This window comes from Salmo salar, chromosome ssa01, assembly GCF_905237065.1.
Source record: "Salmo salar chromosome ssa01, Ssal_v3.1, whole genome shotgun sequence".
Classification (NCBI taxonomy): Eukaryota; Metazoa; Chordata; class Actinopteri; order Salmoniformes; family Salmonidae; genus Salmo; species Salmo salar.
In genome coordinates, this window is record NC_059442.1 from 130,718,323 (window position 1) to 130,733,245 (window position 14,923).

Sequence of the window (14,923 nt, forward strand, 5' to 3'; positions counted from 1 at the left end):
TTGAATGACACAAAAGAGGACAGCTTAGTCTATTGATATCATTGTAAACATAGCAGAGTTGAGCAGGACTAACTCCTGACGAATGTGGAATAAATTGGGCTCGGTCCTGAACTTCCTGATTTAGAAGTTGGCTGGAGTGACGTCACCACTTCCCTACAGTGTGTCACCCAGTGGAGAACTGTGGCAATGACAGGAAAGTTCCTGAAGACACTGGAGCTCCGAGTGGCAGCATATAAAAGCTGTGAAAGTCCCCCTGCTGAGACAGAAACCAATATATCCAACACTGAACACACAAGACTCAACACTCAACATTGACTGAAGATGCTGTGTTCCCGAGGATTCCAGTCTTCCCTCTGCCCATTGACGGACTTCTACTGGCCTGTGCGCAGTCTATGGCCAGAGGTCCGACCTCTTCTCAGCCAGCGGGATCTACTGCAGAGAAACCTGCTGGAGATCAAGAGCAGTCTGGAGCTGATGGAGAAACTCCAGCAGCACATCTTTGAAGAGTTGGACAATGTCCCATCCTCTGTGGCCATCCAACCAGTCTTCTACAAGCTGGATAAGGAGGGAGACGGCTTTGCCCTCACACTGGACACTAAAGACTTTTCACCAGAGGAGCTGTCTGTCAAGCAGGTGGGCAGGAAGCTGAAAGTCAGTGGGAAGACAGAGAAGAAGCTGGATGGTGGGGAAGGCTCATACTCTTACAGATGTCAAGAGTTCAGACAAGAGTTTGATCTGCCTGAACGGGTGAATCCTGAGACAGTCACCTGCTCCCTGGCTCATGACGGGAAGCTCCACATCCAGGCACAAAAGAATCCATTATCTGCTGAGGAGGAGGTGGCAGAGAGAGTGGTGCCCATCAACTGTAGCCTGGATGTGAAAACCCCACAATTCCTGTCAAAGACAGAGGGAAGCACCACCGACACACAGAAGAATCAAGAGAACACCATTTCACATGAGGACTGATTTTTATTTCACTGGATGACACATTTTCTAATAAATATTTTTCATGTTATGATACAGCATGCATTTATATTTCATGTCTTGTAACAATCAATATGACATGCTATTTAATTTAATCAATAAAATATAAAATTTTACAGAATATTGCAGTTGTTATAATCTCTTCAATGGATATCAGCGTAATGACCATTATTTCTCATCAAAAGTTAACTTTCCAAAAAGCTCACTGGCCTGATATTTTTTCTGTGAACATTTTCAATAAACTCAATTTTCAAAAAGCTCTCCTAAAAATGTTCTGATTCTATCATGTTTATGACATGTCTATAAACCTGACTTCTGAAAGCAAATGTTAGGTGAACTTGTCAGGATTTGAAATGTAGGCCTTTTTGAGCAAGTGTCCTGTTTTAGACCATTGAATGTGAGTGAATAGTTTCCACACCTTCTAGAAAATATTATTTTTAGTTATTAAAAAACAGAAGAAAATATATGACAAACATAATGCCAGACAAACATTTTTTCCGTTTTCAACAATATTACAATAACATAAAATCGACACATGACAAATTTCATAACACTGTACAATCTGAATTTCTTTTCTCCAAAATATGATTTCTCACTGGATTATTTTAGAATGTGTTCAATTATATTTTGACCTCTCTTGCATTGACTCCTGTGGTGAAAACTCTCTTTAAAACCCTACCTGGGATAGGATAAAGTAATCCTTCTAACCCCCCCCCTTAAAAGATTTAGATGCACTATTGTAAAGTGGTTGTTCCACTGGATATTATAAGGTGAATGCACCAATTTGTAAGTCGCTCTGGATAAGAGCGTCTGCTAAATGACTTAAATGTAAATGTAAATGTAAAACGTAGCTTGTGATCTTTTGTCCAATTTTGTTTGACTTTGCTGATACTATTGCATGTCACAGAATATACATTGCTAATGATCCATCAATACCGTAAATGTGAAAAGCAACATGGTTCAAAACACTTTTAAAAGTCATAAATATATTTAAGTTAAGTGAATCATTCATCAGTGAAACCATTAAAAGGTGACCTGCTTTAAGTACACCACCACTAATATCTCAGGACGGTGGACTCCATCCAGCTTGTTACTGAACTTCCTGATTTAGAAGCTGGCTGGAGTGACGTCACCACTTCCCTACAGTGTGTCACCCAGTGGAGAACTGTGGCAATGACAGGATAGTTCCTGAAAACACTGGAGCTCCGAGTGGCAGCATATAAAAGCTGTGAAAGTCCCCCTGCTGAGACAGAAACCAATATATCCAACACTGAACACACAAGACTCAACACTCAACATTGACTGAAGATGCTGTGTTCCCGAGGATTCCAGTCTTCCCTCAGCCCATTGATGGACTTCTACTGGCCTGTGCGCAGTCTATGGCCAGAGGTCCGACCTCTTCTCAGCCAGCGGGATCTACTGCAGAGAAACCTGCTGGAGATCAAGAGCAGTCTGGAGCTGATGGAGAAACTCCAGCAGCACATCTTTGAAGAGTTGGACAATGTCCCATCCTCTGTGGCCATCCAACCAGTCTCCTACAAGCTGGATAAGGAGGGAGACGGCTTTGCCCTTACACTGGACACTAAAGACTTTTCACCAGAGGAGCTGTCTGTCAAGCAGGTGGGCAGGAAGCTGAAAGTCAGTGGGAAGACAGAGAAGAAGCTGGATGGTGGGGAAGGCTCATACTCTTACAGATGTCAAGAGTTCAGACAAGAGTTTGATCTGCCTGAACGGGTGAATCCTGAGACAGTCACCTGCTCCCTGGCTCATGACGGGAAGCTCCACATCCAGGCACAAAAGAATCCATTATCTGCTGAGGAGGAGGTGGCAGAGAGAGTGGTGCCCATCAACTGTAGCCTGGATGTGAAAACCCCACAATTCCTGTCAAAGACAGAGGGAAGCACCACCGACACACAGAAGAATCAAGAGAACACCATTTCACATGAGGACTGATTTTTATTTCACTGGATGATACATTTTCTAATAAATCTTTTTCATGTTATGATACAGCATGCATTTATATTTCATATCTTGTAACAATCAATATGACATGCTATTAAATTTAATCAATAAAATATACAATTTTACAGAATATTGCAGTTGTTATAATCTCTTCAATGGATATCAGCATAATGACGATTATTTCTCATCAAAAGTTAACTTTCCAAAAAGCTCACTGGCCTGATATTTTTTCTGTGAACATTTTCAATAAACTCAATTTTCAAAAAGCTCTCCTAAAAATGTTCTGATTCTATCATGTTTATGACATGTCTATAAACCTGACTTCTGAAAGCAAATGTTAGGTGAACTTGTCAGGATTTGAAAAGTAGGCCTTTTTGAGCAAGTGTCCTGTTTTAGACCATTGAATGTGAGTGAATAGTTTCCACACCTTCTAGAAAATATTATTTTTAGTTATTAAAAAACAGAAGAAAATATATGACAAACATAATGCCAGACAAACATTTTTTCCGTTTTCAACAATATTACAATAACATAAAATCGACACATGACAAATTTCATAACACTGTACAATCTGAATTTCTTTTCTCCAAAATATGATTTCTCACTGGATTATTTTAGAATGTGTTCAATTATATTTTGACCTCTCTTGCATTGACTCCTGTGGTGAAAACTCTCTTTAAAACGTAGCTTGTGATCTTTTGTCCAATTTTCTTCGACTTTGCTGATACTATTGCATGTCACAGAATATACATTGCTAATGATCCATCAATACCGTAAATGTGAAAAGCAACATGGTTCAAAACACTTTTAAAAGTCATAAATATATTTAAGTTAAGTGAATCATTCATCAGTGAAACCATTAAAAGGTGACCTGCTTTAAGTACAGCACCACTAATATCTCAGGACGGTGGACTCCATCCAGCTTGTTACTGAACTTCCTGATTTAGAAGCTGGCTGGAGTGACGTCACCACTTCCCTACAGTGTGTCACCCAGTGGAGAACTGTGGCAATGACAGGAAAGTTCCTGAAGACACTGGAGCTCCGAGTGGCAGCATATAAAAGCTGTGAAAGTCCCCCTGCTGAGACAGAAACCAATATATCCAACACTGAACACACAAGACTCAACACTCAACATTGACTGAAGATGCTGTGTTCCCGAGGATTCCAGTCTTCCCTCTGCCCATTGACGGACTTCTACTGGCCTGTGCGCAGTCTATGGCCAGAGGTCCGACCTCTTCTCAGCCAGCGGGATCTACTGCAGAGAAACCTGCTGGAGATCAAGAGCAGTCTGGAGCTGATGGAGAAACTCCAGCAGCACATCTTTGAAGAGTTGGACAATGTCCCATCCTCTGTGGCCATCCAACCAGTCTCCTACAAGCTGGATAAGGAGGGAGACGGCTTTGCCCTTACACTGGACACTAAAGACTTTTCACCAGAGGAGCTGTCTGTCAAGCAGGTGGGCAGGAAGCTGAAAGTCAGTGGGAAGACAGAGAAGAAGCTGGATGGTGGGGAAGGCTCATACTCTTACAGATGTCAAGAGTTCAGACAAGAGTTTGATCTGCCTGAACGGGTGAATCCTGAGACAGTCACCTGCTCCCTGGCTCATGACGGGAAGCTCCACATCCAGGCACAAAAGAATCCATTATCTGCTGAGGAGGAGGTGGCAGAGAGAGTGGTGCCCATCAACTGTAGCCTGGATGTGAAAACCCCACAATTCCTGTCAAAGACAGAGGGAAGCACCACCGACACACAGAAGAATCAAGAGAACACCATTTCACATGAGGACTGATTTTTATTTCACTGGATGATACATTTTCTAATAAATCTTTTTCATGTTATGATACAGCATGCATTTATATTTCATATCTTGTAACAATCAATATGACATGCTATTAAATTTAATCAATAAAATATACAATTTTACAGAATATTGCAGTTGTTATAATCTCTTCAATGGATATCAGCATAATGACGATTATTTCTCATCAAAAGTTAACTTTCCAAAAAGCTCACTGGCCTGATATTTTTCTGTGAACATTTTCAATAAACTCAATTTTCAAAAAAGCTCTCCTAAAAATGTTCTGATTCTATCATGTTTATGACATGTCTATAAACCTGACTTCTGAAAGCAAATGTTAGGTGAACTTGTCAGGATTTGAAATGTAGGCCTTTTTGAGCAAGTGACCTGTTTTAGACCATTGAATGTGAGTGAATAGTTTCCACACCTTCTAGAAAATATTATTTTTAGTTATTAAAAAACTGAAGAAAATATATGAAAAACATAATGCCAGACAAACATTTTTTTTCCGTTTTCAACAATATTATAATAACATAAAATCGACACATGACAAATTTCATAACACTGTACAATCTGAATTTCTTTTCTCCAAAATATGATTTCTCACTGGATTATTTTAGAATGTGTTCAATTGTATTTTGACCTCTCTTGCATTGACTCCTGTGGTGAAAACTCTCTTTAAAACGTAGCTTGTGATCTTTTGTCCAATTTTGTTCGACTTTGCTGATACTATTGCATGTCACAGAATATACATTGCTAATGATCCATCAATACCGTAAATGTGAAAAGCAACATGGTTCAAAACACTTTTAAAAGTCATAAATATATTTAAGTTAAGTGAATCATTCATCAGTGAAACCATTAAAAGGTGACCTGCTTTAAGTACAGCACCACTAATATCTCAGGACGGTGGACTCCATCCAGCTTGTTACTGAACTTCCTGATTTAGAAGCTGGCTGGAGTGACGTCACCACTTCCCTACAGTGTGTCACCCAGTGGAGAACTGTGGCAATGACAGGATAGTTCCTGAAAACACTGGAGCTCCGAGTGGCAGCATATAAAAGCTGTGAAAGTCCCCCTGCTGAGACAGAAACCAATATATCCAACACTGAACACACAAGACTCAACACTCAACATTGACTGAAGATGCTGTGTTCCCGAGGATTCCAGTCTTCCCTCAGCCCATTGATGGACTTCTACTGGCCTGTGCGCAGTCTATGGCCAGAGGTCCGACCTCTTCTCAGCCAGCGGGATCTACTGCAGAGAAACCTGCTGGAGATCAAGAGCAGTCTGGAGCTGATGGAGAAACTCCAGCAGCACATCTTTGAAGAGTTGGACAATGTCCCATCCTCTGTGGCCATCCAACCAGTCTCCTACAAGCTGGATAAGGAGGGAGACGGCTTTGCCCTTACACTGGACACTAAAGACTTTTCACCAGAGGAGCTGTCTGTCAAGCAGGTGGGCAGGAAGCTGAAAGTCAGTGGGAAGACAGAGAAGAAGCTGGATGGTGGGGAAGGCTCATACTCTTACAGATGTCAAGAGTTCAGACAAGAGTTTGATCTGCCTGAACGGGTGAATCCTGAGACAGTCACCTGCTCCCTGGCTCATGACGGGAAGCTCCACATCCAGGCACAAAAGAATCCATTATCTGCTGAGGAGGAGGTGGCAGAGAGAGTGGTGCCCATCAACTGTAGCCTGGATGTGAAAACCCCACAATTCCTGTCAAAGACAGAGGGAAGCACCACCGACACACAGAAGAATCAAGAGAACACCATTTCACATGAGGACTGATTTTTATTTCACTGGATGATACATTTTCTAATAAATCTTTTTCATGTTATGATACAGCATGCATTTATATTTCATATCTTGTAACAATCAATATGACATGCTATTAAATTTAATCAATAAAATATACAATTTTACAGAATATTGCAGTTGTTATAATCTCTTCAATGGATATCAGCATAATGACGATTATTTCTCATCAAAAGTTAACTTTCCAAAAAGCTCACTGGCCTGATATTTTTTCTGTGAACATTTTCAATAAACTCAATTTTCAAAAAGCTCTCCTAAAAATGTTCTGATTCTATCATGTTTATGACATGTCTATAAACCTGACTTCTGAAAGCAAATGTTAGGTGAACTTGTCAGGATTTGAAATGTAGGCCTTTTTGAGCAAGTGACCTGTTTTAGACCATTGAATGTGAGTGAATAGTTTCCACACCTTCTAGAAAATATTATTTTTAGTTATTAAAAAACTGAAGAAAATATATGAAAAACATAATGCCAGACAAACATTTTTTTTCCGTTTTCAACAATATTATAATAACATAAAATCGACACATGACAAATTTCATAACACTGTACAATCTGAATTTCTTTTCTCCAAAATATGATTTCTCACTGGATTATTTTAGAATGTGTTCAATTGTATTTTGACCTCTCTTGCATTGACTCCTGTGGTGAAAACTCTCTTTAAAACGTAGCTTGTGATCTTTTGTCCAATTTTGTTCGACTTTGCTGATACTATTGCATGTCACAGAATATACATTGCTAATGATCCATCAATACCGTAAATGTGAAAAGCAACATGGTTCAAAACACTTTTAAAAGTCATAAATATATTTAAGTTAAGTGAATCATTCATCAGTGAAACCATTAAAAGGTGACCTGCTTTAAGTACAGCACCACTAATATCTCAGGACGGTGGACTCCATCCAGCTTGTTACTGAACTTCCTGATTTAGAAGCTGGCTGGAGTGACGTCACCACTTCCCTACAGTGTGTCACCCAGTGGAGAACTGTGGCAATGACAGGATAGTTCCTGAAAACACTGGAGCTCCGAGTGGCAGCATATAAAAGCTGTGAAAGTCCCCCTGCTGAGACAGAAACCAATATATCCAACACTGAACACACAAGACTCAACACTCAACATTGACTGAAGATGCTGTGTTCCCGAGGATTCCAGTCTTCCCTCAGCCCATTGATGGACTTCTGCTGGCCTGTGCGCAGTCTATGGCCAGAGGTCCGACCTCTTCTCAGCCAGCGGGATCTACTGCAGAGAAACCTGCTGGAGATCAAGAGCAGTCTGGAGCTGATGGAGAAACTCCAGCAGCACATCTTTGAAGAGTTGGACAATGTCCCATCCTCTGTGGCCATCCAACCAGTCTCCTACAAGCTGGATAAGGAGGGAGACGGCTTTGCCCTTACACTGGACACTAAAGACTTTTCACCAGAGGAGCTGTCTGTCAAGCAGGTGGGCAGGAAGCTGAAAGTCAGTGGGAAGACAGAGAAGAAGCTGGATGGTGGGGAAGGCTCATACTCTTACAGATGTCAAGAGTTCAGACAAGAGTTTGATCTGCCTGAACGGGTGAATCCTGAGACAGTCACCTGCTCCCTGGCTCATGACGGGAAGCTCCACATCCAGGCACAAAAGAATCCATTATCTGCTGAGGAGGAGGTGGCAGAGAGAGTGGTGCCCATCAACTGTAGCCTGGATGTGAAAACCCCACAATTCCTGTCAAAGACAGAGGGAAGCACCACCGACACACAGAAGAATCAAGAGAACACCATTTCACATGAGGACTGATTTTTATTTCACTGGATGATACATTTTCTAATAAATCTTTTTCATGTTATGATACAGCATGCATTTATATTTCATATCTTGTAACAATCAATATGACATGCTATTAAATTTAATCAATAAAATATACAATTTTACAGAATATTGCAGTTGTTATAATCTCTTCAATGGATATCAGCATAATGACGATTATTTCTCATCAAAAGTTAACTTTCCAAAAAGCTCACTGGCCTGATATTTTTTCTGTGAACATTTTCAATAAACTCAATTTTCAAAAAGCTCTCCTAAAAATGTTCTGATTCTATCATGTTTATGACATGTCTATAAACCTGACTTCTGAAAGCAAATGTTAGGTGAACTTGTCAGGATTTGAAAAGTAGGCCTTTTTGAGCAAGTGTCCTGTTTTAGACCATTGAATGTGAGTGAATAGTTTCCACACCTTCTAGAAAATATTATTTTTAGTTATTAAAAAACTGAAGAAAATATATGACAAACATAATGCCAGACAAAAAATTTTTCCGTTTTCAACAATATTACAATAACATAAAATCGACACGTGACAAATTTCATAACACTGTACAATCTGAATTTCTTTTCTCCAAAATATGATTTCTCACTGGATTATTTTAGAATGTGTTCAATTATATTTTGACCTCTCTTGCATTGACTCCTGTGGTGAAAACTCTCTTTAAAACCCTACCTGGGATAGGATAAAGTAATCCTTCTACCCCCTAATTACACTATTTATTTGTTCCACTGGATATTATAAGGTAATGCACCAATTGTAAGTCGTTGGATAAACGTCTTAAATGACTTTGTAAAACGTAGCTTGTGATCTTTTGTCCAATTTTGTTTGACTTTGCTGATACTATTGCATGTCACAGAATATACATTGCTAATGATCCATCAATACCGTAAATGTGAAAAGCAACATGGTTCAAAACACTTTTAAAAGTCATAAATATATTTAAGTTAAGTGAATCATTCATCAGTGAAACCATTAAAAGGTGACCTGCTTTAAGTACAGCACCACTAATATCTCAGGACGGTGGACTCCATCCAGCTTGTTACTGAACTTCCTGATTTAGAAGCTGGCTGGAGTGACGTCACCACTTCCCTACAGTGTGTCACCCAGTGGAGAACTGTGGCAATGACAGGAAAGTTCCTGAAGACACTGGAGCTCCGAGTGGCAGCATATAAAAGCTGTGAAAGTCCCCCTGCTGAGACAGAAACCAATATATCCAACACTGAACACACAAGACTCAACACTCAACATTGACTGAAGATGCTGTGTTCCCGAGGATTCCAGTCTTCCCTCTGCCCATTGACGGACTTCTACTGGCCTGTGCGCAGTCTATGGCCAGAGGTCCGACCTCTTCTCAGCCAGCGGGATCTACTGCAGAGAAACCTGCTGGAGATCAAGAGCAGTCTGGAGCTGATGGAGAAACTCCAGCAGCACATCTTTGAAGAGTTGGACAATGTCCCATCCTCTGTGGCCATCCAACCAGTCTCCTACAAGCTGGATAAGGAGGGAGACGGCTTTGCCCTTACACTGGACACTAAAGACTTTTCACCAGAGGAGCTGTCTGTCAAGCAGGTGGGCAGGAAGCTGAAAGTCAGTGGGAAGACAGAGAAGAAGCTGGATGGTGGGGAAGGCTCATACTCTTACAGATGTCAAGAGTTCAGACAAGAGTTTGATCTGCCTGAACGGGTGAATCCTGAGACAGTCACCTGCTCCCTGGCTCATGACGGGAAGCTCCACATCCAGGCACAAAAGAATCCATTATCTGCTGAGGAGGAGGTGGCAGAGAGAGTGGTGCCCATCAACTGTAGCCTGGATGTGAAAACCCCACAATTCCTGTCAAAGACAGAGGGAAGCACCACCGACACACAGAAGAATCAAGAGAACACCATTTCACATGAGGACTGATTTTTATTTCACTGGATGATACATTTTCTAATAAATCTTTTTCATGTTATGATACAGCATGCATTTATATTTCATATCTTGTAACAATCAATATGACATGCTATTAAATTTAATCAATAAAATATACAATTTTACAGAATATTGCAGTTGTTATAATCTCTTCAATGGATATCAGCATAATGACGATTATTTCTCATCAAAAGTTAACTTTCCAAAAAGCTCACTGGCCTGATATTTTTCTGTGAACATTTTCAATAAACTCAATTTTCAAAAAGCTCTCCTAAAAATGTTCTGATTCTATCATGTTTATGACATGTCTATAAACCTGACTTCTGAAAGCAAATGTTATGTGAACTTGTCAGGATTTGAAAAGTAGGCCTTTTTGAGCAAGTGTCCTGTTTTAGACCATTGAATGTGAGTGAATAGTATCCACACCTTCTAGAAAATATTATTTTTAGTTATTAAAAAACAGAAGAAAATATATGAAAAACATAATGCCAGACAAACATTTTTTTTCCGTTTTCAACAATATTATAATAACATAAAATCGACACATGACAAATTTCATAACACTGTACAATCTGAATTTCTTTTCTCCAAAATATGATTTCTCACTGGATTATTTTAGAATGTGTTCAATTGTATTTTGACCTCTCTTGCATTGACTCCTGTGGTGAAAACTCTCTTTAAAACGTAGCTTGTGATCTTTTGTCCAATTTTGTTCGACTTTGCTGATACTATTGCATGTCACAGAATATACATTGCTAATGATCCATCAATACCGTAAATGTGAAAAGCAACATGGTTCAAAACACTTTTAAAAGTCATAAATATATTTAAGTTAAGTGAATCATTCATCAGTGAAACCATTAAAAGGTGACCTGCTTTAAGTACAGCACCACTAATATCTCAGGACGGTGGACTCCATCCAGCTTGTTACTGAACTTCCTGATTTAGAAGCTGGCTGGAGTGACGTCACCACTTCCCTACAGTGTGTCACCCAGTGGAGAACTGTGGCAATGACAGGAAAGTTCCTGAAGACACTGGAGCTCCGAGTGGCAGCATATAAAAGCTGTGAAAGTCCCCCTGCTGAGACAGAAACCAATATATCCAACACTGAACACACAAGACTCAACACTCAACATTGACTGAAGATGCTGTGTTCCCGAGGATTCCAGTCTTCCCTCTGCCCATTGACGGACTTCTACTGGCCTGTGCGCAGTCTATGGCCAGAGGTCCGACCTCTTCTCAGCCAGCGGGATCTACTGCAGAGAAACCTGCTGGAGATCAAGAGCAGTCTGGAGCTGATGGAGAAACTCCAGCAGCACATCTTTGAAGAGTTGGACAATGTCCCATCCTTTGTGGCCATCCAACCAGTCTCCTACAAGCTGGATAAGGAGGGAGACGGCTTTGCCCTTACACTGGACACTAAAGACTTTTCACCAGAGGAGCTGTCTGTCAAGCAGGTGGGCAGGAAGCTGAAAGTCAGTGGGAAGACAGAGAAGAAGCTGGATGGTGGGGAAGGCTCATACTCTTACAGATGTCAAGAGTTCAGACAAGAGTTTGATCTGCCTGAACGGGTGAATCCTGAGACAGTCACCTGCTCCCTGGCTCATGACGGGAAGCTCCACATCCAGGCACAAAAGAATCCATTATCTGCTGAGGAGGAGGTGGCAGAGAGAGTGGTGCCCATCAACTGTAGCCTGGATGTGAAAACCCCACAATTCCTGTCAAAGACAGAGGGAAGCACCACCGACACACAGAAGAATCAAGAGAACACCATTTCACATGAGGACTGATTTTTATTTCACTGGATGATACATTTTCTAATAAATCTTTTTCATGTTATGATACAGCATGCATTTATATTTCATATCTTGTAACAATCAATATGACATGCTATTAAATTTAATCAATAAAATATACAATTTTACAGAATATTGCAGTTGTTATAATCTCTTCAATGGATATCAGCATAATGACGATTATTTCTCATCAAAAGTTAACTTTCCAAAAAGCTCACTGGCCTGATATTTTTCTGTGAACATTTTCAATAAACTCAATTTTCAAAAAGCTCTCCTAAAAATGTTCTGATTCTATCATGTTTATGACATGTCTATAAACCTGACTTCTGAAAGCAAATGTTAGGTGAACTTGTCAGGATTTGAAAAGTAGGCCTTTTTGAGCAAGTGTCCTGTTTTAGAGCATTGAATGTGAGTGAATAGTTTCCACACCTTCTAGAAAATATTATTTTTAGTTATTAAAAAACTGAAGAAAATATATGAAAAACATAATGCCAGACAAACATTTTTTTCCGTTTTCAACAATATTACAATAACATAAAATCGACACATGACAAATTTCATAACACTGTACAATCTGAATTTCTTTTCTCCAAAATATGATTTCTCACTGGATTATTTTAGAATGTGTTCAATTGTATTTTGACCTCTCTTGCATTGACTCCTGTGGTGAAAACTCTCTTTAAAACGTAGCTTGTGATCTTTTGTCCAATTTTGTTTGACTTTGCTGATACTATTGCATGTCACAGAATATACATTGCTAATGATCCATCAATACCGTAAATGTGAAAAGCAACATGGTTCAAAACACTTTTAAAAGTCATAAATATATTTAAGTTAAGTGAATCATTCATCAGTGAAACCATTAAAAGGTGACCTGCTTTAAGTACAGCACCACTAATATCTCAGGACGGTGGACTCCATCCAGCTTGTTACTGAACTTCCTGATTTAGAAGCTGGCTGGAGTGACGTCACCACTTCCCTACAGTGTGTCACCCAGTGGAGAACTGTGGCAATGACAGGATAGTTCCTGAAAACACTGGAGCTCCGAGTGGCAGCATATAAAAGCTGTGAAAGTCCCCCTGCTGAGACAGAAACCAATATATCCAACACTGAACACACAAGACTCAACACTCAACATTGACTGAAGATGCTGTGTTCCCGAGGATTCCAGTCTTCCCTCAGCCCATTGACGGACTTCTACTGGCCTGTGCGCAGTCTATGGCCAGAGGTCCGACCTCTTCTCAGCCAGCGGGATCTACTGCAGAGAAACCTGCTGGAGATCAAGAGCAGTCTGGAGCTGATGGAGAAACTCCAGCAGCACATCTTTGAAGAGTTGGACAATGTCCCATCCTCTGTGGCCATCCAACCAGTCTCCTACAAGCTGGATAAGGAGGGAGACGGCTTTGCCCTCACACTGGACACTAAAGACTTTTCACCAGAGGAGCTGTCTGTCAAGCAGGTGGGCAGGAAGCTGAAAGTCAGTGGGAAGACAGAGAAGAAGCTGGATGGTGGGGAAGGCTCATACTCTTACAGATGTCAAGAGTTCAGACAAGAGTTTGATCTGCCTGAACGGGTGAATCCTGAGACAGTCACCTGCTCCCTGGCTCATGACGGGAAGCTCCACATCCAGGCACAAAAGAATCCATTATCTGCTGAGGAGGAGGTGGCAGAGAGAGTGGTGCCCATCAACTGTAGCCTGGATGTGAAAACCCCACAATTCCTGTCAAAGACAGAGGGAAGCACCACCGACACACAGAAGAATCAAGAGAACACCATTTCACATGAGGACTGATTTTTATTTCACTGGATGATACATTTTCTAATAAATCTTTTTCATGTTATGATACAGCATGCATTTATATTTCATATCTTGTAACAATCAATATGACATGCTATTAAATTTAATCAATAAAATATACAATTTTACAGAATATTGCAGTTGTTATAATCTCTTCAATGGATATCAGCATAATGACGATTATTTCTCATCAAAAGTTAACTTTCCAAAAAGCTCACTGGCCTGATATTTTTCTGTGAACATTTTCAATAAACTCAATTTTCAAAAAGCTCTCCTAAAAATGTTCTGATTCTATCATGTTTATGACATGTCTATAAACCTGACTTCTGAAAGCAAATGTTAGGTGAACTTGTCAGGATTTGAAAAGTAGGCCTTTTTGAGCAAGTGTCCTGTTTTAGACCATTGAATGTGAGTGAATAGTTTCCACACCTTCTAGAAAATATTATTTTTAGTTATTAAAAAACAGAAGAAAATATATGACAAACATAATGCCAGACAAAAAAATTTCCGTTTTCAACAATATTACAATAACATAAAATCGACACGTGACAAATTTTATAACACTGTACAATCTGAATTTCTTTTCTCCAAAATATGATTTCTCACTGGATTATTTTAGAATGTGTTCAATTATATTTTGACCTCTCTTGCATTGACTCCTGTGGTGAAAACTCTCTTTAAAACCCTACCTGGGATAGGATAAAGTAATCCTTCTAACCCCCCCCTTAAAAGATTTAGATGCACTATTGTAAAGTGGTTGTTCCACTGGATATTATAAGGTGAATGCACCAATTTGTAAGTCGCTCTGGATAAGAGCGTCTGCTAAATGACTTAAATTAAATTAAATGTAAAACGTAGCTTGTGATCTTTTGTCCAATTTTCTTTGACTTTGCTGATACTATTGCATGTCACAGAATATACATTGCTAATGATCCATCAATACCGTAAATGTGAAAAGCAACATGGTTCAAAACACTTTTAAAAGTCATAAATATATTTAAGTTAAGTGAATCATTCATCAGTGAAACCATTAAAAGGTGACCTGCTTTAAGTACAGC

General features: G+C 39.9%; 8 protein-coding genes across 8 annotated transcripts; all 8 read left to right on the forward strand.

Annotated features, from left to right (window-relative positions):
* Positions 1–260: 260 nt before the first annotated feature.
* hsp30 (Heat shock protein 30) lies at positions 261–1,249 on the forward strand. The gene is given in 1 exon segment (NM_001140968.1): positions 261–1,249. A coding segment is annotated over 1 exon segment (645 nt). The 5' UTR covers positions 261–321; the 3' UTR covers positions 967–1,249.
* A 980-nt stretch (positions 1,250–2,229) lies between these two features.
* Positions 2,230–3,206, forward strand: LOC106598765 (heat shock protein 30). The gene has a single exon (XM_014189777.2). The coding sequence runs from the start codon at positions 2,293–2,295 to the stop codon at positions 2,935–2,937; it is 645 nt and encodes a 214-aa protein (XP_014045252.2). The 5' UTR covers positions 2,230–2,292; the 3' UTR covers positions 2,938–3,206.
* A 786-nt stretch (positions 3,207–3,992) lies between these two features.
* LOC106600230 (heat shock protein 30-like) lies at positions 3,993–4,872 on the forward strand. Its single transcript, XM_045691777.1, has one exon. The coding sequence runs from the start codon at positions 4,091–4,093 to the stop codon at positions 4,733–4,735; it is 645 nt and encodes a 214-aa protein (XP_045547733.1). The 5' UTR covers positions 3,993–4,090; the 3' UTR covers positions 4,736–4,872.
* A 942-nt stretch (positions 4,873–5,814) lies between these two features.
* On the forward strand, positions 5,815–6,804 carry LOC106598773 (heat shock protein 30). The gene has a single exon (XM_014189781.2). The coding sequence runs from the start codon at positions 5,891–5,893 to the stop codon at positions 6,533–6,535; it is 645 nt and encodes a 214-aa protein (XP_014045256.1). The 5' UTR covers positions 5,815–5,890; the 3' UTR covers positions 6,536–6,804.
* An 886-nt stretch (positions 6,805–7,690) lies between these two features.
* On the forward strand, positions 7,691–8,604 carry LOC123725562 (heat shock protein 30-like). The gene has a single exon (XM_045691849.1). The coding sequence runs from the start codon at positions 7,691–7,693 to the stop codon at positions 8,333–8,335; it is 645 nt and encodes a 214-aa protein (XP_045547805.1). The 3' UTR covers positions 8,336–8,604.
* A 926-nt stretch (positions 8,605–9,530) lies between these two features.
* Positions 9,531–10,399, forward strand: LOC123725567 (heat shock protein 30-like). Its single transcript, XM_045691883.1, has one exon. The coding sequence runs from the start codon at positions 9,618–9,620 to the stop codon at positions 10,260–10,262; it is 645 nt and encodes a 214-aa protein (XP_045547839.1). The 5' UTR covers positions 9,531–9,617; the 3' UTR covers positions 10,263–10,399.
* A 922-nt stretch (positions 10,400–11,321) lies between these two features.
* On the forward strand, positions 11,322–12,294 carry LOC123725134 (heat shock protein 30-like). Its single transcript, XM_045689134.1, has one exon. It carries the CDS (start codon positions 11,417–11,419, stop codon positions 12,059–12,061), a length of 645 nt encoding a protein of 214 aa, XP_045545090.1. The 5' UTR covers positions 11,322–11,416; the 3' UTR covers positions 12,062–12,294.
* An 864-nt stretch (positions 12,295–13,158) lies between these two features.
* LOC123725133 (heat shock protein 30-like) lies at positions 13,159–14,092 on the forward strand. Its single transcript, XM_045689127.1, has one exon. The coding sequence runs from the start codon at positions 13,215–13,217 to the stop codon at positions 13,857–13,859; it is 645 nt and encodes a 214-aa protein (XP_045545083.1). The 5' UTR covers positions 13,159–13,214; the 3' UTR covers positions 13,860–14,092.
* The last annotated feature ends 831 nt before the right edge of the window (positions 14,093–14,923 follow it).